This window comes from Littorina saxatilis, linkage group LG11 (assembly GCF_037325665.1).
Source record: "Littorina saxatilis isolate snail1 linkage group LG11, US_GU_Lsax_2.0, whole genome shotgun sequence".
Classification (NCBI taxonomy): domain Eukaryota; kingdom Metazoa; phylum Mollusca; class Gastropoda; order Littorinimorpha; family Littorinidae; genus Littorina; species Littorina saxatilis.
The window spans coordinates 41,091,834-41,116,235 of NC_090255.1; the positions used below are offsets into that span (position 1 = coordinate 41,091,834).

General features: G+C 42.9%; 1 protein-coding gene across 1 annotated transcript; it reads left to right on the top strand.

Annotated features, from left to right (window-relative positions):
- Positions 1 to 7,223: 7,223 nt before the first annotated feature.
- LOC138979571 (uncharacterized) lies at positions 7,224 to 9,195 on the top strand. The gene is made up of 2 exons (XM_070352284.1): positions 7,224 to 7,229; positions 8,278 to 9,195. Exons 1-2 carry the CDS (start codon positions 7,224 to 7,226, stop codon positions 9,193 to 9,195), a joined length of 924 nt encoding a protein of 307 aa, XP_070208385.1.
- Positions 9,196 to 24,402: the final 15,207 nt, after the last annotated feature.

Sequence of the window (24,402 nt, forward strand, 5' to 3'; positions counted from 1 at the left end):
CAGATCTACCCTTTAAAACTGAACTATGAAGTTGTATCAACAATGACCATTTAGTGTTCAAATAAATTCTGATTATCAAATCCAAGTATTTCACACATATGAGGGCCCCAAAGGGTTTAAAATCGTGATCGCTATTGGCGTTTTTTGACCTTTCTGTGACCGTGATTGCCGAAATTTCCATTTCTGTGATCGTGATGGGACTTTGCCCGTGATCCGTGATGACAAAAAAATCAAGTCTCGTGATCGTGATCGTCATTTGTTTTCGTGATCGTGATGGGCATTATTGCAAAGCATTTTATTTTCAACGTACATTTTTCACAGCTGTATCACTCTATGATCCTCTTTTCGTCAAGGTGTTCGTGATCGTGAAAACAAAAATCAAGGTAACTGTGATCGTGAAAGCTAAAATTTCCCTTCGTGATCGTGATGATACCCCCCCTTTGGGGCCCTCACATATATGGCATTCTCACAAGTCATGGTTTTGGGCAACCATGATAAGTTGTTATACTGAGAGTAAGTGTAAGACTGACTCTCTCAGTCATAGACTGCACTCGGTGCAGGACTGACCGACTGTCCGCACACTACCATCACAACACTGCTTGCATAAAACACAGACTAACCAAGGCAGGTTAACAAAAGCATGAGTACTTACCATTGACAAAATGATCAGAGCACACGTATCTCCTAGCTGTTGATTCAAAGTTGAAATTCTTCAGCTGACCATTCTCGCCCGCGTCGTGCAGTCAAATCCCTTGTCTCTTTGCCCTTTCCGTTGACAACAAATGGAACAGAAAAGAATCTTCTGTCCCTATCTCTATCTTGTCTGTTATGGCAATGTTTAACACTACAACTAGAGACCATGTCGATAAATGCGGAAGATTCGGAGTGCAGATTTCGCGTGTTGCCTTCTCGCGAGTTCCGCCGGAATGCCAGAGGCAAGGGCGGACAACTCTGCACACGACTGTGTGACGTCATCGCGTCAGAGCTCATACCAAGTTGTGTTGTGTTGTGTAACCTACAGATAAAAAAAAAAGTGCAATCATGCAGTAAGAGAAATGGAAAGAGAAAGTTTTTGTTGAGACAGAACAGAAAACTTAGGATGGAAAACTTTTTTTCAACAACGTCAAGGGAGAGAATGCAAACACTAAACACTCCCGGTTATGACCTTGACCTTTTGTTTGTTTTCGCATTCAGTTCTTTTCGTACGGCAATTTCAGATTGTAAAATAAACAAATTTACGAACATTTTCTGATAAATAATGTTTGGAGATACCTTGTATTGAATTATAGTATATACACAAAGAAAAACAAGTCGCGTAAGGCGAAAATACAATATTTAGTCAAGTAGCTGTCGAACTCACAGAATGAAACTGAACGCAATGCCATTTTTCAGCAAGACCGTATACTCGTAGCATCGTCAGTCCACCGCTCATGGCAAAGGCAGTGAAATTGACAAGAAGAGCTGTAATAGTAGCGCTAAGAAGGATAGCACGCTTTTCTGTACGTCTCTTTGTTTTAACTTTCTGAGCGTGTTTTTAATCCAAACATATCATATCTATATGTTTTTGGAATCAGGAACCGACAAGGAATAAGATGAAAGTGTTTTTAAATTGATTTCGACAATTTAATTTTGATAATAATTTTTATATATTTAATTTTCAGAGCTTGTTTTTAATCCGAATATAACATATTTATATGTTTTTGGAATCAGCAAATAATGGAGAATAAGATAAACGTAAATTTGGATCGTTTTATAAATTTTTATTTTTTTTTACAATTTTCCGATTTTTAATGACCAAAGTCATTAATTAATTTTTAAGCCACCAAGCTGAAATGCAATACCGAAGTCCGGGCTTCGTCGAAGATTACTTGACCAAAATTTCAACCAATTTGGTTGAAAAATGAGGGTGTGACAGTGCCGCCTCAACTTTCACGAAAAGCCGGATATGACGTCATCAAAGACATTTATCAAAAAAATGAAAAAAACTTTCGGGGATTTCATACCCAGGAACTCTCATGTCAAATTTCATAAAGATCGGTCCAGTAGTTTAGTCTGAATCGCTCTACACACACACACACACACACAGACACACACACACACACACACACACACGCACATACACCACGACCCTCGTTTCGATTCCCCCTCGATGTTAAAATATTTAGTCAAAACTTGACTAAATATAAAAATGAAGCTTAGAAGTCAATTCTTGATTCCCCTAAATAATGAAAACTGATTTCCCTAAACAATTCATTGTTTACGTAAATAATTCATTGTTTACGTAAATAATTCATTGTTAACGTAAATAATGATTTATTTAGCAACATTGCTGATTGTTTATAAACAATGTAATATAAGTCTAAATAATATATTGTTTACGTAAATAAATCATTATTTACGTAAACAATGAATTATTTACGTAAACAATGAATTGTTTAGGTAAATAATGAATGGTTTACGTAAACAAAAAATTATTTAGAATTGTTTTACATTGTTTATAAACAATTACTTATTTAGCACATGAGCTTCTAAATAATGATTATTTAGCTAAAACTGGTGAAAAAAACATGAAAAAGTATCCAAATCATTATTTGACAAACGGAATGCCATATTTCTGTACCTCTCTTTGTTTTAACTTTCTGAGCGTGTTTTTAATCCAAACATATCATATCTATATGTTTTTGGAATCAGGAACCGACAAGGAATAAGATGAAAGTGTTTATAAATTGATTTGGACAATTTAATTTTGATAATAATTTTTATATATTTAATTTTCAGAGCTTGTTTTTAATCCGAATATAACATATTTATATGTTTTTGGAATCAGCAAATGATGGAGAATAAGATAAACGTAAATTTGGATCGTTTTATATATATATATTTTTTTTTTACAATTTTCAGATTTTTAATGACCAAAGTCATCAATTAATTTTAAGCCACCAAGCTGAAATGCAATACCAAAGTCCGGGCTTCGTCGAAGATTACTTGACCAAAATTTCAACCAATTTGGTTGAAAAATGAGGGCGTGACAGTGCCGCCTCAACTTTCACGAAAAGCCGGATATGACGTCATCAAAGACATTTATCAAAAAAATGAAAAAAACATTCGGGGATTTCATACCCAGGAACTCTCATGTCAAATTTCATAAAGATCGGTCCAGTAGTTTAGTCTGAATCGCTCTACACACACACACACACACACACACACAGACACACACACACGCACATACACCACGACCCTCGTTTCGATTCCCCCTCGATGTTAAAATATTTAGTCAAAACTTGACTAAATATAAAAACTAAAGGCAATTTTAATTAATTCATTAAGAAGCTTGCTGAAAATAACCTATAACTAGCCCTCGAGATTTCAAAAAAATATAACAAAATAATTGTCTTTTTTGTGTGGAAGTTGATAATTTAAGTTATTGAGACATCCCAGTGCACTAAGGGATTTATAGAGCAAATCGAGAAAATTCATTATTGAACGAAGCGCATAGCGCTGAGTTCAATAATTATTTTCGAGATTTGCTCTATAAATCCCTTAGTGCACTGGGATTGTTTCAATAACGATATTGTCAGTACCGCCAGAGAAAAAAGAAGATTCAAAACGCACACTTTGCTACGCGCATTTGGATAGGCGTAACTGTGTGGTCAGGTCGTATACAGTAGGATCTACTTTTATGTGGGCTGTCTGAAGTGTGTCGTGCGTTCGTCACACGCAAACTCTTGTTTTAATTTCTGTTGGTAAATTCCAGTGTAGCGTTAAGCTAAAAAGTGATGATCTTTCATAGAGACCTCATTTTAACTCGGAGAAAGGACTATGCTCTTAATTATTTGCGATTCGAAACCTTCATCGAGCTTCGACAGACTTGACTGTGCAGAGTTTTTCCCCTTGCCAAGGTCGACGGAAAGCACATTTTCAAAATAAATGATTCTCGTGTGGTATCTTCACTCATCGGGGAGTCTGGTACTAAATATGAACGGTAAGAATGCTCTGAACCCTACACGTATTATATACCCATCGTTTTATCGTTCACATTTGCCCAACATGTTAATTTGCTGAACGGGATTTATGTCGTCTGCTAGTGCTACGCACTGCACTGAGTCTCATTTCAAAAACAAAAATTGCTCGTCTCGTTGCACTGAGTCTGCAAGCACGAGGCAGGCTGGTCTTATATATGGTAAGAACGTTCTAAACCCTACACGTTTTCGATTCCGATTCTTCTTGCCTTGAAATAATAATTCGGAAACCATTCATTTACTGAACAGATGCAGTCGTATATCAGTGTAGTCTGCTACGCCGGCCGGTGCTGATCTAGCTGCTAGTCTACGTTATCGAAATAACACTTGTGTTTTCTGTTAGCTGCTGGGATTTGTATACTAACTCATCATTTGGTAATGTGGATAATAAGCTACATGCCACTAACATGGCATAATTATGAGAGGAATCTTCGCAAGTCGAACCTGAAAAATTAGACACAGCAGGTTCTATTTTTAGATTAGTGGCAACTGTAGGCGGCACAGGCGCATGCAATCTGTCAGAAAAAACCCACTTCTGCTTTTAATTAAAAAGCAGGAAATTTATGGTCATAATCATTGGTATTGTGGAGAATATAAGCTACATGTCATTAATTAATTCTGAGGATGAGAGTACAGTCTCGCTTTGGCAATGGGTGTAAGAATACGCTCTGTGAAAAAGTTAGCGCACTCCAAGAGTGCGCTAACAGATTTAGCGCATCGCCATTAGCCAATCAACTGGTTCACATCAGTCATGTGACACCAGTACTTACTGACAATTTCACTTATTTTCACTCTGTTTTTAATAAGCTTCTTCAGTTTCCTGGTGTGCTTCAAATAATGCTCTCATCAACCCGAAATCTAAAGTATATTTGAATAAGTCTGACTTGCACACTAAGTTGTATCATGTTATTTTGAAGTATAGGGGGCTTTTTACAGTGATTCGTGAAGGCCGCTTCACTGGTCCATATTGAGCGCCCAGGCTCCTAATATGGACCACTTGTGATTTTTTCTGTATTTAATTTTTGCTGAAGGTCTATCAAAGCTATTTCACTCTAATTAGGCTTAACTGTTAAACTAGGAGAGAAGGACTACCAACCACAAAATGAAACTTCTTCGCAAGAAAACAAGCTAGTTATCAGCAATAAACAACAAGTCGCGTAAGGCGAAAATACCATATTTAGTCAAGTAGCTGTGGAACTCACAGAATGAAAGTGAACGCAATGTAATTTTTCAGCAAGACCGTATACTCGTAGCATCGTCAGTCCACCGCTCATGGCAAAGGCAGTGAAATTGACAAGAAGAGCGGGGTAGTAGTCGCGCTAAGAAGGATAGCACGCTTTTCTGTACCTCTCTTTGTTTTAACTTTCTGAGCGTGTTTTTAACCCAAACATATCATATCTATATGTTTTTGGAATCAGGAACCGACAAGGAATAAGATGAAAGTGTTTTTAAATTGATTTCGAAAAAAAAATTTTGATAATAATTTTTATATATTTAATTTTCAGAGCTTGTTTTTAATCCGAATATAACATATTTATATGTTTTTGGAATCAGCAAATGATGGAGAATAAGATAAACGTAAATTTGGATCGTTTTATAAATTTTTATTTTTTTTTACAATTTTCAGATTTTTAATGACCAAAGTCATAAATTAATTTTTAAGCCACCAAGCTGAAATGCAATACCGAACCCCGGGCTTCGTCGAAGATTACTTGACCAAAATTTCAACCAATTTGGTTGAAAAATGAGGGCGTGACAGTGCCGCCTCAACTTTCACGAAAAGCCGGATATGACGTCATCAAAGACATTTATGAAAAAAATGAAAAAAACGTTCGGGGATTTCATACCCAGGAACTCTCATGTCAAATTTCATAAAGATCGGTCCAGTAGTTTAGTCTGAATCGCTCTACACACACACACACAGACACACACACAGACACACACACAGACACACGCACATACACCACGACCCTCGTCTCGATTCCCCCTCTACGTTAAAACATTTAGTCAAAACTTGACTAAATGTAAAAAGTGGTCCATATTAGGGGCCCTTCCCCTACCATTGTTAATTTCGATTTAACCACTAGAAGCATAAAAATAACAACCAACCTGAATAATCTATATCTATATACGGCTTGTGTGTGTCTGTGTGTCTGTCTGTCTGTCTGTCTGTCTGTTCGCCATGCACGGCCAAAGTTCTCAATGGATCTGCTTCAAATTTGGTGGGCATATTCAGGTAGACCCCGGACACAATCTGGTCGATGAAAATTTTCAACACGTGCTCTCAGCGCCCAGCGCTGAACCGATTTTGATTTTTCTGTACATCCATTCCCAGTAACTCTTCCTTATCGTCTCCATTGTGTTGCGCGTTTATCTCCCTTCCTTCATACGGTGCGCCGGCGAAGCCGGCGGGGTCCCCAGCGAAGCCGAGTATTCGGCCCTACTTCTTCACGGCGAAGCCGTACCCAGCGAAGCGGGTATTCATCTAGTTCTAGATATATCGAGCAGAGGTCCATCCATTTCTGCTTCACTGGAAGTAAGTTGGGAACACATCGCGTTCGTTGGCGCTGTGTGAGACCCCGCAAGCAGTATTATGTAGCGGCGCGCGCAGAGTTGGCGATCCCCTTGCTACAATATCTCTGTTTAATGGAAGGGCGCTGGTTCTGAGCGACGCTTACTTCTCGAGATAGGTGTGACCACATGACGTCATTTATACTTTCGTCATCGAAGATGTTTCGTATTTCAATCAACTGGTGTCATTTCCCAGTTCTGTGTTCTGCGGTCATTTTGACTGACTTGACAAGTTGAGAAAACCAATGACACTTCATTTTTGTGAAGCAACTGAATATGAAAAGAAAATAAAGCGTGTAGAAGTATGTTTGGGTCCTGCAAAACTTTATGACCAACGATGTCTTCCTTGGAAGTAAATGAAGATGTCTGCTTTTTAATTTTGTCTGCTTTGAAGGTAGGAAGATTTTACAGCGCACACGGTAAATTGCAAGTCGTATTGGACAAGAATGTTGTTATTCTTCTTTCTTCAAAGTACCATAGATTTGTTCTTGGCCATATTTTCGACCTGAGCATCGTTACATTTTGGGAAAAACACATTTGAACGCAAATTATCAAAGTAATTTTGATAATTTACTCCGGAACTGCAACGTCGATTTGCCAAAACAAAACAAATCTGGCTCAGTATGCGGGAACATGCTGGTAGTGTCATATTTTTTTAATGGGTGTGGAAGAACTGCTCATAATTAACATAGCACTCCGGCCCTGTTCTTTTTTTCGTCACTACCTATTTTATTCATGTTTTATTACTGAGTTAGTGGAAGAATTTTTTGTAATGTATGATTGATGGTGTATGCTTTTAATTAAGCGTTGTTGACAATGAATGTAGATGTAAATGCTTGTATAACTGTGCTTTAATGTTAAACGTGTCAAGCGCAAAGAGCATAATTGTAAAGTTATGATGTTGCGCTATATAAATGCTCATTTATTATTATATTATTATTATTATGTCATCTGATCCCTCTTTCAGGCGGTGTGCAATCATGTCATCTGATCCCTCTTTCAGGTGGTGTGCAATCATGTCATCTGATCCCTCTTTCAGGCGGTGTGCAATCATGTCATCTGATCCCTCTTTTAGGCGGTGTGCAATCATGTCATCTGATCCCTCTTTCAGGTGGTGTGCAATCATGTCATCTGATCCCTCTTTCAGGCGGTGTGCAATCATGTCATCTGATCCCTCTTTCAGGCGGTGTGCAATCATGTCATCTGATCCCTCTTTCAGGTGGTGTGCAATCGTGTCATCTGATCCCTCTTTTAGGCAGTGTGCAATCATGTCATCTGATCCCTCTTTCAGGCAGTGTGCAATCATGTCATCTGATCGCTCTTTTAGGCAGTGTGCAATCATGTCATCTGATCCCTCTTTCAGGCAGCGTGCAATCATGTCATCCGATCCCTCTTTCAGGCAGTGTGCAATCATGTCATCTGATCCCTCTTTCAGGCAGTGTGCAATCATGTCATCCAATCCCTCTTTCAGGCGGTGTGCAATCATGTCATCCAATCCCTCTTTCAGGCGGTGTGAAATCATGTCATCTGATCCCTCTTTTAGATGGTGTGCAATCATGTCATCTGATCCCTCTTTCAGGCGGTGTGCAATCATGTCATCTGATCCCTCTTTCAGGCGGTGTGCAATCATGTCATCTGATCCCTCTTTCAGGCGGTGTGCAATCATGTCATCTGATCCCTTTTTCAGGCAGTGTGCAAGCTGCAGGTGGTGTCCACGCAGGCATCCAGCAAGAGGCTGTACTTCCCGATGGGCTCGTGCCTGGTGTGGGCCTTGCTGCTGTCCTTGCCTTACGGCATCATCACGGGGTATCGCACGGAGGAGTTCGCCGATAACCTCAACATCACCGGCGTGTCTTGCAACATCTCCGACGACTTCGCGGGGACCAAGATCCTGCTGATCTACCACCTGGTGCTGTTCCTCACCTTTCTCATCCTGGTCTGCATCATAGGCGTGTCCTACGGGCACATCCTGCTCTACCTGTGGCGCCACAGAAAGAGACTTGAGCGGTGGCAGGTCAAAGTCAAGGCCAACGCGAAGCAGCTCAAGAAGGACGTGCCGGAGCCTGAGCCCGTCTCCATCAGCTTCCAGTCCAGCGTGACGGTGGATTGGAGCAGGGTGTCCCAGACGGTGCCCGACAGCAGCGCTCAGCCTTCGCCCCCCCGTGTAGCGGTCACCTCCAACGACGTGGCGACCATCCCCAACGACGTGGCGACCACCCCCAACAACGTGGCGACCATCCCCAACGACGTGGCTAACCAGTCGGCGACCGCCTTCAACCAGGTGGCGCCCAAGCCCAACGAGGTGGCCAAGCCCAAGTCCAAGATTCAAAAGGGCCAGACGATGATGTTCGCGGTGCTCACCCTAGTCTTCGTGGTCAGCAACATGCCCTACCTGACCGTGGTCATCCTGGACGAGCTGCGACCAGGGCTTGTCGAGGCCGCCCTGACCACGAACGGCAGGATGATATTGATAAGGTCCTTCTACATCAACAGCGCCGTTAACCCCATCGTCTACTCCTTTTGCTCCCCGAGGTTCCGCTTCGAGTGTCGACAGTTCTTCGCCCGCTGTCCTCTCGTGGGCAGCTTTCTGGCCATCCGGGACTGACCAATCACGAGTTTGCTTTAATGGGAAGCTTTCTGGACGGCCGCGACGGACCAAGAGAAATTCAAGATTTACGCCCTCACGGCAAAGGCATTAGGGGCATGTTCCCGGGTTTTAACCCGACTTTAGATGAGATATACAAGTGTATGCGTGTTTAGATGGGATCAGCCATCTGCACTTACACACATAAGGTTGACCTGTGTCCGTCCCGGCCCGGATTCGAACCAGCGACCTTTCGATCACAATTCCCGTGCTCTACCACCTGAGCTACCCGGGCCCCCACGAGTTTGCTTAAATGGGAAGCTTTCTGGGCAGCCGAGACTGACCAATCACGAGTTTCCTTTGATGGGAAGCTTTCTGGGCACCCGGGACAGACCGATCATAGGTATTGAGATTCAATGCCGAGAAATGAACAGCCTGGCAGTGACCGTACGAGTAATGGTTTTTTTTTCGCTTTCTGAGTCAATCGCATTCGTGAAGTGAATGACACTCGGCTGTGACGACAGTGTTATTGTTGACTTGACACCAGCAAACTATTCCCTCCGATCGTTTCCCCGCAGTGTCACTCGCGGTGGTGGAATAGCAGTGATCTTCAAAAACTCTCTCTCTAGTCATGTGTCGTTTAATTCGGTACTGCCATTTACACATCCATCCTTTGAGTGTGTACAAGTGACACTAGCCCTTCATCAGAAACCAGTTCAGTTGTTTTGCATCTATAGGCCTCCTCCAAACTCAAAAAACAAATTGACTGATGCCATGTTTTTCTCTGAGTTTCATGACCTTGTTGACCATTGTAACACTTTGTCTGGAACTCCTGTTTTGCTTGGTGATATCAATGTTCATTTTGATGACTGCAACCACCCTTCCACTGTCAAGATGTTAGATATTTTAGATGTTTTTCAATTCACACAGTCAGTCAGTCATCCAACGCACAAGAAGAATCACATACTGGATTGGGTTATGCATAGGCCTGATGATCATATTGTTCAATCTGTGTCTGTTACACACGCCTTAGCCTCAGATCATTTTTGACTCACATGCGAAGCAAAAGTGAGTCTATGTACTCACCCGAGTCGTCCGTCCGTCCGGAAAACTTTAACGTTGGATATTTCTTGGACACTATTCAGTCTATCAGTACCAAATTTGGCAAGATGGTGTATGATGACAAGGCCCCAAAAAACATACATAGCATCTTGACCTTGCTTCAAGGTCAAGGTCGCAGGGGCCATAAATGTTGCCTAAAAACCAGCTATTTTTTACATTTTTCCCATTTTCTCTGAAGTTTTTGAGATTCAATACCTCACCTATATATGATATATAGGGCAAAGTAAGCCCCATCTTTTGATACCAGTTTGGTTTACCTTGCTTCAAGGTCAAGGTCACAGGAGCTCTTCAAAGTTGGATTGTATACATATTTTGAAGTGACCTTGACCCTGAACTATGGAAGATAACTGTTTCAAACTTAAAAATTATGTGGGGCACATGTTATGCTTTCATCATGAGACACATTTGGTCACATATGATCAAGGTCAAGGTCACTTTGACCCTTATGAAATGTGACCAAAATAAGGTAGTGAACCACTAAAAGTGACCATATCTCATGGTAGAAAGAGCCAATAAGCACCATTGTACTTCCTATGTCTTGAATTAACAGCTTTGTGTTGCATGACCTTGGATGACCTTGACCTTGGGTCAAGGTCACATGTATTTTGGTAGGAAAAATGTGTAAAGCAGTTCTAAGTGTATGATGTCATTGCTAGGTTTAGTTATTTGACCTTGACCCTAAATTTAGTTATATGGATACAAGGATATCCACCAAACTGCAGAAAATGTTTATCTGGTCGTCGACTTTTCGTCCATTGCCACAAGTGAGCTCTGCACGTGACGCGTGCGTTATCAGTGGCTACAATGTCAAAATTGCTCATTTGGCATGACCACTCGTCATGCTTCAGTGTAATCTCGTGAAACTCGGGGAATATTGAGCTCTCACCATGTCTTCCAAAACCCATAAAAGCGGATTGTTCGCCACAAAGAAATCAGACGACAATTCAGCGACGAAAGATGGCCCGATTGAGCAGAGAAAACCGCCAAATTGCATTGGGTCGTTTACAAGCAGGCCAAAGTCAAAGTGCAATCGCCAGGCACTTCCACGTGTCCCAGAGCACCATCAGTAGACTGTGGGTCAGGTTTCAAGCCACTGGCTCCGTTGCTGACTTGCCACGAGCGGGAAGACCAAGGGCGACAACTGCTGCTCACGACCGCTTCATACGGCTCCGCCACCTCCGGAATCGTTTCCTGTCGGCCTCATCTTCTGTCCAGGCTCTCCCCGGGCCACACCGATTATCGGACCAGACCGTGCGGAACCGCCTGCATGAAGCTGGTTTGAGAGCTCGCAGACCTCACAGAGGAGCTGTCCTCACCCGCCGCCATCGCCAGAACCGAGTGCAGTGGGGCAACCAGCACCTTCGCTGGACCATCCGGAATCACTGGAGACACGTGTGGTTCAGCGACGAGTCCTACTTCCTGCTCCAGCGACATGATGGTCGGAGGAGATCTACCGGAGAGTAAACGAACGTTACGCGCCCAACTGTGTGGATGAGGCACCCGTTCATGGTGGTGGAGGCGTCATGGTGTTGGGGGCGATCAATACCGCTGGAAGGACCACCCTGGTGCACGTCCAAGGGCGCATAACTGCCCAGCGATACGTGGAGGAAATTCTGCGCCCACTCGCCCTTCCTCTTCTGGCTGACCAGGATGCCATATTCCAGCAGGACAACGCTCGCCCGCACACAGCACGACTCACCACCCAGTTCCTCACCGACCACCATGTCCAGGTGCTTCCCTGGCCATCCATGTCGCCAGACATGAACCCGATAGAACACCTCTGGGATGAATTGGACAGACGTGTGCGCAGGCGAGAAGAAGCGCCGGCAAATCACCGCGATCTATTGCAGGCACTTCAGGAGGAGTGGGACACCATCCCACAGCAAGATATCCGGCATCTGATCCAGTCCATGCCCAGAAGGTGCCGGGCAGTTGTTGCTGCTCAAGGCAGTCACACCCCCTACTGACTTGACAGCCTCGGCACCCAATCGTATTGATTGACTGATTGATTTGAAGATGCAAATGAACTGTGTGTGCATTCAACTGTGTCCATACCAAATTTCAAACAAATAATCTAAATATTGGATTTTCTGTTAATTTTTTCGAAAAATAAAACAATTTGGCAAGTAGCAACTATGCGTTTCTTTTTTTGAACAGTATATGTGGTCGCTGCAGGACCGGCCTTTTCTAAAGCCTGACTGACAGGATGGTATTATATTGTGTTTATTTAGGAAAAATTCCAGTCTGTTTTTAACTATTCTCTCGTAAATGTTACCTAGGTGGGGGTTGAGAGAGATAGGGCGGTAACTTTTGGTTTACCGAGTTTAGGAATTGCTACTACGTGGGCATGTTTCCATGCAGCGGGGATCTTATCCTTAACCCAAATAAAGTTGTAAAAATCTGCCAGAATATTTTTAAAAAATGCTCAGGGAATTTGCCTATCATATGGTATGATATAGCTGGTCTGGGTGGCCGAGTGGTAACGCACGTACTTGCGCTCGGAAGCGAGAGGTTGCGAGTTCGACCCTGGGTCAGGGCGTTAGCAATTTTCTCCCTCCTTTCCTAACCTAGGTGGTGGGTTCAAGTGCTAGTCTTTCGGATGAGACGAAAAACCGAGGTCCCTTCGTGTACACTACATTGGGGTGTGCACGTTAAAGATCCCACGATTGACAAAAGGGTCTTTCCTGGCAAAATTGTTTAGGCATAGATAAAAATGTCCACCAAATACCCGTGTGACTTGGAATAAAGGCCGTGAAAGGTGAATGCTCGCCCTAATAGGCTTGAGGTTTGCTGGCCGATGTGAATGCGTGATATATTGTGTAAAAAATTCCATCTCACACGGCAGAAATTAATATGTAAAGCGCTTAGAGAACGTCAAGCGCTATATAAATCTCCCCATACAATGATATTATGTCCGGTCCTGCAGCCTTTTTACGTTGTTTAATTTGTTTTACTGCCTTACTACATTCTTGAAAAGTTATCTTGCTATTTATGGGGTTTGTGTTATCTGGGGCGGGGTCTACATATTCTTTTTTGGTCTCAGTGCGGAAGTGTTGGCTTTCTGGGTCTCAGTGTCTGGCCTGGCTGGCTCTGGCGAAGGTCTCAGCTAACGCGTCAGCCTTCTCTTTATTGTGTGACGTCTTTGTGCCGTTCACGAGAAGAGGTCTTTCTGGGGCCTTTCCTCTCCTCTTAAACTTTCTATATTGTCCCCAGACCTTGCCCAGGTCTCTGAAGTCTTTAATATCATTCTGCACATAGTCCTCCCAGTGCTGGAGCTTTGCCTGTGCAATAGTTAAATTAAATGAGCTTTGGGCCTCTTTCATTACCATATAGTTTTCATAGTTTTGATTTTGTGCGAAGTTTTTAATAGAGGCTCTTTTTATTTTGACTGCCTCATGGCACAGATCATTCCACCAGGAGACTGGCTTGTGTTTATGTTTGGATCCTTTACTCTTAGGTATGGAGGCGTCAGCAGCAGAGATAATGCTGTTACGTAAGTTTTCATAATATTTTTCCATATCATCACACTTGATTGTTTCAGGGTTAGTTTTATTCAATTTAACAGGAAGCCCAGTCAGCTTTGTTGTATAGATAGTGTTCCTGTGTAAAAAATTCAGTTCCATCTGGTACAGCGGTTAAAAGTGTGGTTAAGATTACCAGGTGGTCAGAATGTAGAGTGTCGGGAAATACAGTCCACTCTGCATCTGCCACCATGGCGTTACTAACAAGGGTTAAGTCTATGGCAGAGGCATTTTGAGCCGCAGAGTCCGGAATCCTTGTCTTTGACCCATCATTTAGAATTTGGAAATTCGAGTTTAGGATGTTCTCAGCCAGCCGTGATGTGCGACCCACTGGGTGTTTGTGGTCCCAAGAGCAATGACGGCTGTTAAAATCCCCCACTACTGCCCAGTCTGTAGTTTCATGGTTAATCTCTGTTAGCCAGTCAGTTTCATTTATGGAGTTGCACCCTTGAGGGTAGTATATATTTACTATATTTATCTTTTTACAGTTCTTTAAGTGTACCTGAATGGTACACTGTCACGGTTTTAGTGACTAGTGACATGGATTGAGAAAGGAACACTCTGTGGGGTGCCTTTCTCGAATTGCAACGAAAAGCGCCTGTGCTTTTGGCGACGGGCTGGTTTCTGCTGACCGAGCTTGGCAGGGGGATTTCGTTTTCTGCACGCCTGGCTGGCATGCAAGGGACGACATTGTGTACAGGGGTTCCACGTGCATGATTTTGCTGTCTGGACAAAATCAACTGGGAACTGAGCTGTACGTGGGACGATAGTGATTGGTCGCTAGAGTCACGTGATGTTTTTCAAGGTGTTTTGAGGAGGACTTGAAACGACACACTTGAGCATTGAGCAGCAAGAGAGAAGTGTTGGTGTCTTTTTCCTAAGAGTTTGATGGTATTCAACATGGGACATTCGATCATTTTATGTCAACGTGCCGTTCTGCTTGTACAGTAGGGCTTTTAGGAACGTCAAGAAGGGACCACTTTTCGCTGTTTACATGTTGCTGACGAGGAGGTTGTCAGGTTGTTTCTTGGCTGAGCGGGGGGAAAAATTCTCACGCATGAAGTAAATTCAGCACAAGAGGGAGTGTGGCAGGAAATTCGTCGACGGACGATAGCCATACAAAGGAAGCGGATTCGCTTAAAGGAGAGCTACTTACATTAGGCTGTTGAGGTAATAAATCGTTATTTAACGGTGTTGACGAGTCTATGTTTGTGGAATGAAATACTCTCTGTTGTTCTTTCCAGGTTAGCGCATAATTTGCTCTTTGTGACGCTAAAATAATAATCTGTATATGGTTTTTGCAGATATGGAGAGAAGGAAGGAAAATAGCTGATTTGTTGTTTTAAAAGTTCGCTCGTTAAGTCCTTTGTACTGGAAACTTGCATTCTCCCAGTAAGGTCATATATTGTACTACGTTGCAAGCTCCTGGAGCAATTTTTTGATTAGTGCTTTTGTGAACAAGAAACAATTAACAAGTGGCTCTATCCCATCTCCCCCCTTTCCCCTATCCCATCTCCCCCCTTTCCCCGTCGCGATATAACCTTGAATGGTTGAAAACGACGTTAAACACCAAATAAATAAAGGAAGAAAGAATAAAACCCTTCAAGTTTAGGAAGTTGATTAAAATGTACATTTAAAGATTGGATGGCTAAAATATCACATTTTTCATGGGTTAAAAAGTCGTTAAGATAATGAATATTTACGCTAATACTTCGACAATTCCACTGGAAAATGGTTAATCCTTTATTTATTGCACTGTTTGTAGGCCCAGTTTGTGTTCCCTCCATTGTAATGGAGACTAACAGAAGTGAAAGAAGTATACAGTGTTTCATCTGGGTTAGGAAATCCGTTATAAGGTCATTTGGAAGTTGATTTTTTCTTTGATAGTCAAATCTCTGGCCCCAGCGAGGGAACTCAGAGCGAGGAGGGGACCGTCAGGTGTGACTGGTGTAGTGTTTGTTTTCGTGAATGTTTGGTATATGGAAGTGAGTGATTCTATCAGTGCACCTGGGCTTTGTTTTTGTTTTGCCTGTATCATGAAGATGAGTGTTTGTTCCCAAAATTCCTGCAGATCCGACTGTTCCTTGGGAAGGTTGTTCTTGGCGGTGTATATTTTGTTCATGAGTGTTTGTGCGAGTTCTTCTTCTTGTCTTCTTTCTATTCTGAGTTTGTCTAGGATACCCTCCTCCACTTCCTTCATAACTTTGTTAAAAATGGTCTGAGCCATGTGTTCCTGTGTGTCTATTTGTCCTGTGTCCAACCTGCCCTTCCTCTCCAAGCTTCTGGAGCGTATCATCCTGGAGCAGTTGAGCGTCCACCTGTCTCGGAACTCGCTGATGCCAGTGTACCAGTCTGCGTACCGCCCTCACCACAGCACCGAGACGGCGCTCCTGCGAATCACCAAGGACCTCCTGAACACAACAGATAGCGGTGTCGTCTCTGCCCTTGTGCTGCTGGACCTTTCCGCGGCCTTCGACATGATCGACCACCAGCTACTCGTCGATCGCCTCAGTTCCACGTTCGGCATTCATGACACCGCCCTCTCTTGGTTCCGGAACTACATCCAGAACCGCTCTCAGACTGTCACCACTGATTCGTTCTCTTCTCAGCCTGTCCCTGTCCGCTTCGGCGTCCCACAAGGGTCTGTCCTCGGCCCTGTCCTTTTCACCCTGTACACCCAACCCATCTCCTTGGTCATCGAACGCCACGGCTTGAACTACAACTCCTTCGCCGATGACACGCAGCTCCAGAACAGCGCCAAGCCGGAGGACGTTGACCATCTCCTGGGATCCATCTCCAGTTGTTTCACTGACATCAAGAACTGGATGACTGAGAACAAGTTGAAGCTGAACAGTGAGAAGACGGAGGCCCTTCTCGTTGGAACACGACAGAAAATTGCTTCCCTCACTGTGATCGACCTCCAGCTGGATGACGCGACTGTTCCACTCTCCCCTGCTGTCAAGAGCCTTGACGTCTTTCTCGACTCCACTCTCTCCATGCAGACACACATCTCCTTCATCATCAAGACCTGCTTTTTCCACCTACGACGCATCGCCTCTATCCGTCGCTACATCACCCACGACGCCTGTGTCAAGCTGGTTGTCTCCCTCATCTTCAGTCGTCTGGACTACTGCAACTCCCTTCTGGCTGGCCTCCCCGCCTCATCCATTCATGGTCTACAACGAGTCCAGAACGCTGCTGCCAGGCTGACGTTGAGGAAGACGAAGCGAGACCACATCACCCCCCTACTTCGCTCCTTGCACTGCCTTCCTGTCAACACCCGAATCTCCTACAAACTGTCCACTCTGGTGTACAAGTGTCTCAACGACTCTACTCTCGAGTACCTTCAATCCTCCCTGGACCTGTACACCCAGCCCTCCGACCGTCCCCTTCGTTCTGCTGCTGACCCACTCCGCCTTCACATCCCTCGCTCGAAACTCGATATATAAGCTAAAGCTTCATATTGATTGATTGACAGTACGGACTGAAATTTGGAAGAAGATAGAGTTTGTGCCAAAGTTCCTATTGTAGCCTAAACCAAAAGAGAGTCAGCAGACCAATCAAACCCACCTTGCTGCAAGAGCAGCCCTCTTGGGGGGGGGGGGGGGAGGGGATACGCCTGTCACCAGGGAACTGGGTCACCTCACCGCACAGCACCAGGAGCCACAACGCAGCCAAGTCACACTTACGCACAAGTAAAGAGTTAACGACATTAGAGGCAAGCACAGTTGCAAGTCACACAATCGCCGCACCCTTACATCACACGTTTTGATCCTCGCACCCGGCTCTCAAGAGCCTGGAAAAAAAGGGGGGGGGAATGACACAGTTTGTCAGCTGATAGCACATATTTAGGTAGCTTGACCAGTGGTCAAAATAGTGAGATGTACTTTCAGAAGTATCCTACAGCCTTAATGAGAGCGCACAGGCCCCGCCCACTTTGATCCCGACCCGCTCGTGACGAGTGCCTGTGATCATTCTACTCTAACTTGTAACTTGTAATCTCTCTCAAGGGTTGTGGATTCCGAGACAAGAATTCAAGAGCTTTCTCTGTTAGTACGTCCGTCATATTCAGTGACAAAATCATACTTATTACGTCACGATGAGTTCTGAAACCAGAGAAACCTTTGCCATTGGGAGCAATCGAGTGATTTCACTGATTTGCGCTGCTGAAAAGTGAAAGGTAATGGTTTATTCTATATTAATTCAATTTTAACCAGTTTTGTTTCTCGTTCGTCTGAGAATGAGTAATGTTGAACTTTAGGGATTTGGAAACACTAGTGGATATTTGAAAAATGCGCTCCACATTCAATTTCAATAAAAGCGACCATTGATTTTAGTTTAGTCCGGGAGTTCTGCAGATATTAATACAAAAAGATGTATACGTTGGTGTGTGTGAGTGTGTGTGTGTGTGTGTGTGTGTGTGTGTGTGTGTGTGTGTGTGTGTGTGTGAGTGTGTGTGTGTGTGTGGGTGGCCGGGTGGTAACGCACTTGCGCTCGGAATCGAGAGGTTGCGTGTTCGACCCTGGGTCCGGCCGCTATTTTCTTCCCCCTTTCCTAACCTAGGTGGTGGGTTCAAGTGCTAGTCTTTCGGATGAGACGAAAAACCGAGGTCCCTTCGTGTACACTACATTGGGGTGTGCACGTTAAAGATCCCACGATTGACAAAAGGGTCTTTCCTGGAAAAATTGTATAGGCATAGATAAAAATGTCCACCAAAATACCCGTGTGACTTGGAATAATAGGCCGTGAAAAGTAGGATATGCGCCGAAATGGCTGCGATCTGCTGGCCGATGTGAATGCGTGATGTATTGTGTAAAAAAATTCCATCTCACACGGCATAAATAAATCCCTGCGCCTTGAATAAAAACAAATAAAAAAAATAAATCCCTGCGCTTAGAACTGTACCCACGGAATACGCGCGATATAAGCCTCATATTGATTGATTGATTGTGTGTGTGTGTGTGTGAGTGTGTGTGTATGATTGTGTGTGTGTGTGTGTGTGTGCATGGTGTGTGTGTGTGTGTGTGTAAGTGTGTGTGCGTGCGCGTGTGTGTGTGTGCGCGCGTGCGTGCGTGCGTGTGTGTGTGCGTGTGTGTGTGTGTGCGTGTATGTGTGTGTGTATATGTGTATGTGTGTGTGTGTGTGTGTAAGTGTATGTGTGTGGAAGTGTGTGTTCATGTGCGTGTGTGTGTGTGTGCGCGCGTGCGTGCGTGTGTGTGTATGTGGGTGGGGGTGTGTGTGTGTGTGTGTGTGTGCGTGCGTGCGTGCGTGCGTGTGTGTCAAATGTGAAAGTTTGTCTCAGCGCTCAAGCCACGAATTATTGCCAGCGTACTGCTCATGGTTGTAGAGTCAAACCTGCCCTTGAGACCACCTGTCTAAAGAGACCACCTGTCTAAAGAGACCACCTGTCTAAAGAGACCACCTGTCTAAAGAGACCACCCAAAAGGATCCCCAAGGGTTTTTACTATATAGGGGAAGGGCTCCTAATTTGGACCACTTTTTGTTTCATGCTGATAACTAGCTTGTTTTCTTGCGAAGAAGTTTCATTTTGTGTTTGGTGGTCTTTCTCTCTTATAGGCTAACCGTTAGGCCTAATTAGAGTGAAATAGCTTTGATAGACATTCAGCAAAAATTAAATACAGACAAAATCACAAAGGGTCCATATTTGGAGCCTGGGCGCCTATAATGTGGACCAGTGAAGCGGCCTTCACGAATCACTGTAAAAAGCCGCCTATATTTCAAATTAACATGATACAATTTTGTGTAAAGTCAGCCTAATTAAAATATGCTCTATATTTATCTGTTTCGGGTTGATGAGAGCATTATTTGAAGCACACCAGGAAACTAAAGAAGTTTATCAAAAACAGAGTGAAAATAAGTGAAATTATCAACTTCCACGAAAAGAAGACTTTTTGTTGCATTTTTTTTAAATCTCGAGGGCTAGTTATAGGCTATTTCCAGCAAGCTTCTTAATGAATTAATGAAAATAGCCTTTATCTTTTATTTTCTTCGATTTGTTGAAGGTGGTCCATATTAGGGGACTCGCACATACTTTGAGATGTTGCTATTATTTTTTGTTTGGAGTAAAAACTCGGGGTCAACACTGCTAAAATGTAACAAATACGGGTTTAAAGGTACTGAACTTGTCAAATCCAGATGCACGGAGCCCCTGGGGCTTTTAGTCATACCTCAGGCAGCTATCCGTTAGAAGAACTACCAAGTTTCATTGACTTGCACCCAAAGAGTCAAGAACTGCGATTTTTTTACGAATTAATTTCGTACTCGGACCCGGCTGGTCTTGACCTATTTTTGGATCTTAATTTAGATCAGGTAGATCACCACATCATGCACAAAAAGACACGTCACTAGCAAACTGTGTCAGACATCATCATGAGCTTGTGTAAAACAAAATGGAGGCCGGAATCACTCAGTTGAATCGAACTCCGACCAAACACCACGTAATAACTAGGTTAATTTATGCACTCGCGTGAACAAGAAACTGTCGAGCTTCACAGATGTCGTCGTTGGGTAGTTTTGGGTTTGTTTTACTACCATAGGAGGATTTTTGAACTGTAAATGCACTCAGCTGCAACAAAAACACAAAACGTAGGCTGTGAGCTGCACTGTGCCTTTAACTGTCATATATAGCAATGTTTGTGTTATAAAAGCTTTGGCTGTGGACAGAAACGAGTCCGTTTTGGGCGGCAAATTTAGAGTGAACGCTGCCAAAAATGAAAAAAAAGAGAAAAAGCCTAACGGTTTTGATATTTCTGTTTCTGCAACTGTTTTGACATGTGCAAATTATCCAGAGAGGGCGAATACAGCGAATAAAACTTGTTTGAGCGCTCTGGTCCATATTAGGAGCCGGTCCATATTAGGAGCCCTTCCCCTAAATGACCTGTCTAAAGAGACCACCTGCCTGTCGATACCAAAGACCACCCAATTTCGGTCCCAAAACATGATTTCAATTTGTCGTGGGAGACCACCCGACGTCTTTTCCAAAACGAACCCACTTGACATTACAGGGAGGAAATTAAGGGGCTTATTGTCCGTCAGGTCTAAATTGCCTATAATGGACATGAATTGGTTCATACGATAGAAAAGAAAAATAGAAAAAAAAGGTGGGTACGGGGCCTGGTCAAAAGCGGGAGGATGACGGGAGTGGGGGTGATAAGATATTTAAGAGGATCTGTTAAGATTGAATAAAGTCGAGTACTTTGTATCACGGCCTTAGTATAGGTGGGATCCACATACGTATTCTGGGGGGATGGGACGATAAAAACGAATGTTTATTACATCCAATTGATGTTTAAAAGTTATAAAGTCAGGGCAGAAGATGAGGTCAAGTATTGTCGATGACAGTTTTATGGTAAAACCTGATCTCATTGAGTTCGACAGTCACTCCCCCACCCCCCTCCAACCACCTCACTTTCCTAAAGAAAACATCCCCGCCACACATAAGCCCCCAGGACTGGTGTCTAGACCGCGTATTGCAATCGCTCGTCTGTGACGAGTGCCTTGCAGTTCCTCTTTGTTCACTCGTCGATTGTATCCTTCCCGGCATGGCTGAACAAGAAAGCAGTGGAGCAACAACTGTGACTAAGTGGCCAGTGGACGACACAGGCGGTGAATGGCTGGCCTGTGACATTGACTGGCGATTCTCTTTGCCAGAGGCGGTGAAGCAAACTTGATCCATTATTTTCAACCGGAACTTCAGCAAAATGTTACACCTCCACTTGTCCACGCGCAATAACCAGCAATTGTTCGGAGGACTATTGAGAAGATGCCCAACATCTTTGAACTGCGCTAGAATCAAAACCAAGCCGATACCAGCCCGGAGGACTATTGGTTTAAACAAGTTTATTCAATAAATTCCATTGGTACTATTACCGCATACATGAAATAAGGAACATGGAGCACAACAAGCTAGGCTTATAAGCGTACTCTTAAAAGCAAATGAAATTTGGCGGACGATTTTAATATAACAAATTTGAAATAATGTCAAAATAATAATGGTAAATTATGGTAGACAAACATGTAACAATAAAAGGAAACAAAAAACAAAAGAAAAAAAAACCAATGCTAAACTAACAACAGTACTCACACGCGCTCGCACACTCACTCGCACACACACGCATACAATGACTTCCACATGGTTGAAAACAGAATACTACCAGAACAAGGAAATGTAAACAGTACTGCACATGGTCGTTTCGAACATGGATGAGATAAATGCATTCATTATTCAAAACGTTTGCTTAATAAGATAAACCTGAATAACTGGTCAAATATCAATGCATTTTCGCTGTCTGACTTGTCTCTATTGCCATACAGAAAATCATCAGCGGTTAGCAAATCATAGTTGGGCAGTGTTGACAAGGTGACTTCACGTATTTGAAGAGATAAGGGGCAATGAAAAATATAGTGCTCCGCATTTTCAACACGATAACCACAAGTGCATGACGGGTCGGGAATTAAATGTCTGTCAAATAGATCACTATTTAGATTGCTGATCCTCAATCTCAGTCTGCAATGGATAATTTCTGATTTTCGATCAGATGTGTATCTATACGAGGGAACAACAGAATCATCAGAACTAATACGTTTTTTAAATAACCCAATAGAATCAAGTTGTTTTACAGTATCTGGAAGCTCATTCCACAGGGAAGTCGAAGACAGAAAAAATGACTTTTTATACAATTCAGTTCGAGAGTGGGGAGTCTGTCTGTCAAGTGGTCTTCGTCTATGGTAAGGGTTCACAGAAGCAACGAGAGGAGGCAGACGTTCTAGTAAGAATGGTGGCACGCGTGCATTAACTAATTTGAAATACAAAATCAATTTGTGTCTTTTTCGCCTCTCCTTCAGTGTTGTAAATCCTGATTCATCGTACAATTTTTGGTGACTCGTGCCACGAACTGCACCTATAATGGTTCTTATGGCATCAAGATGCAAGTTTTCTAATAAAGTAGCTAATCTGTCAGAACAGTTATCCCAAATGACGTCAGAAAAATCAAAATGGGGAATAATAAAAGATTTATACATAAGTTCAAGTGCCTTTCGGCTAAGGCGATACTTATAGGACCGAAAACATGAGAGAAGAACACGTACTTTAGATATAATTGACTGAACATGTGATTCCCATTTGCAGTCGCTCTGAATCAGTACACCAAGATGTTTGTGAACGTGGTTTTCTCTCAGAATTGTTCCATCAAATACAAGAGGAAGGGTTTCAGGCATTCTATTTCCAGAAAAGGTCATCAAATCTGTTTTTAAATTATTGAAATTAACTTTCCATTTTTCCGCCCAGTGTGCAATTTTGGCTAAGTCTGCATTTAAGATCTGTGTCCGCGTGTTTGCATCATTTAGAGATAAATACAAACTGGTATCATCAGCAAAAAGTTTAATGACAGATTCGATATTAATGACAATATCGTTAATGTACACAAGGAACAACAAGGGCCCCAGAACAGAACCTTGGGGAACACCTGAACAAACACGTCCGTATGTCGATTTCCTGCCTTGGATAACAACGGCTTGTAACCTGCCTGTCAAATAATCTTCAAACCATTTTAATAAAACACCTCTTATGCCTATAGCATATAATTTATGCAACAAACCCTTGTGCCACACTCTGTCGAAGGCTTTTGATATATCACAGAAAACAGCCTGAGTCGTCAACTGCTTATCTAAGGATTGACAAAAATCGTCATACATACTCAACAACTGGAAACTAGTTGAATCACCAGGAATAAACCCTGACTGAGAAACCGTTAATAAATCATTCTCTGTGAGATATCGAAAAACATGGGCTTGAACACATTTTTCCAATACTTTTCCAATGCAACTGAGTAATGAAATCGGACGATAGTTACTGCAGTGTTCTTTTTCACCTTTCTTATAAATGGGATTCACATGAGCTACTTTCCAAATTTTCGGAAACTTTCCCTCAGCCAACGATCTCTGGAAAAGGGTTGCAAGCGGATTTGAAATAATACAAGCAGCAAGTTTAAGAAGTTTATTGTGAACCAAATCAGGACCTACTGCTTTCCTAACATCGAGGTTGTTTAGAACAGCGTACACCATTTCGGTAGTTATCACGAGAGGACTAATGGAAATGGGCTCTTCTTCAACTGGTGGAACGTCATCATCATGACCATGTATATGCGACTGTCGTAGAAATGCTTCATTAAAAACCTCGGCTTTGTCCTCTGCAGAGTAATACACAATTCCATTGCTTTCAATGGGCGGAATCTCATTTGTACTCATTCCTTTCTTTTTCAAAAAAGAGTTGACTACCTTCCACCAGTCTTTATTGCCAAAATTATGAGGTGACAATATTCTATTTTCTAGTTCCCTAATGTGCTCTTCTTTCCTTTTTCTTATAACATCAGTCAAATTATTTCTCAACCGTCGGAAAAGAGACCAGCACCATACAGTATCCAGACGTTTGGCTAATGCGTGAATATATTGCTTTTTCCTAATCAACTTTTTGATTTCCTCGGTGATCCATACAGCATCGTGTCCGTTCATTGTCACTACCTTTACAGGCATACATTCTTTAGCTATCATCATTAACTTATCGGAA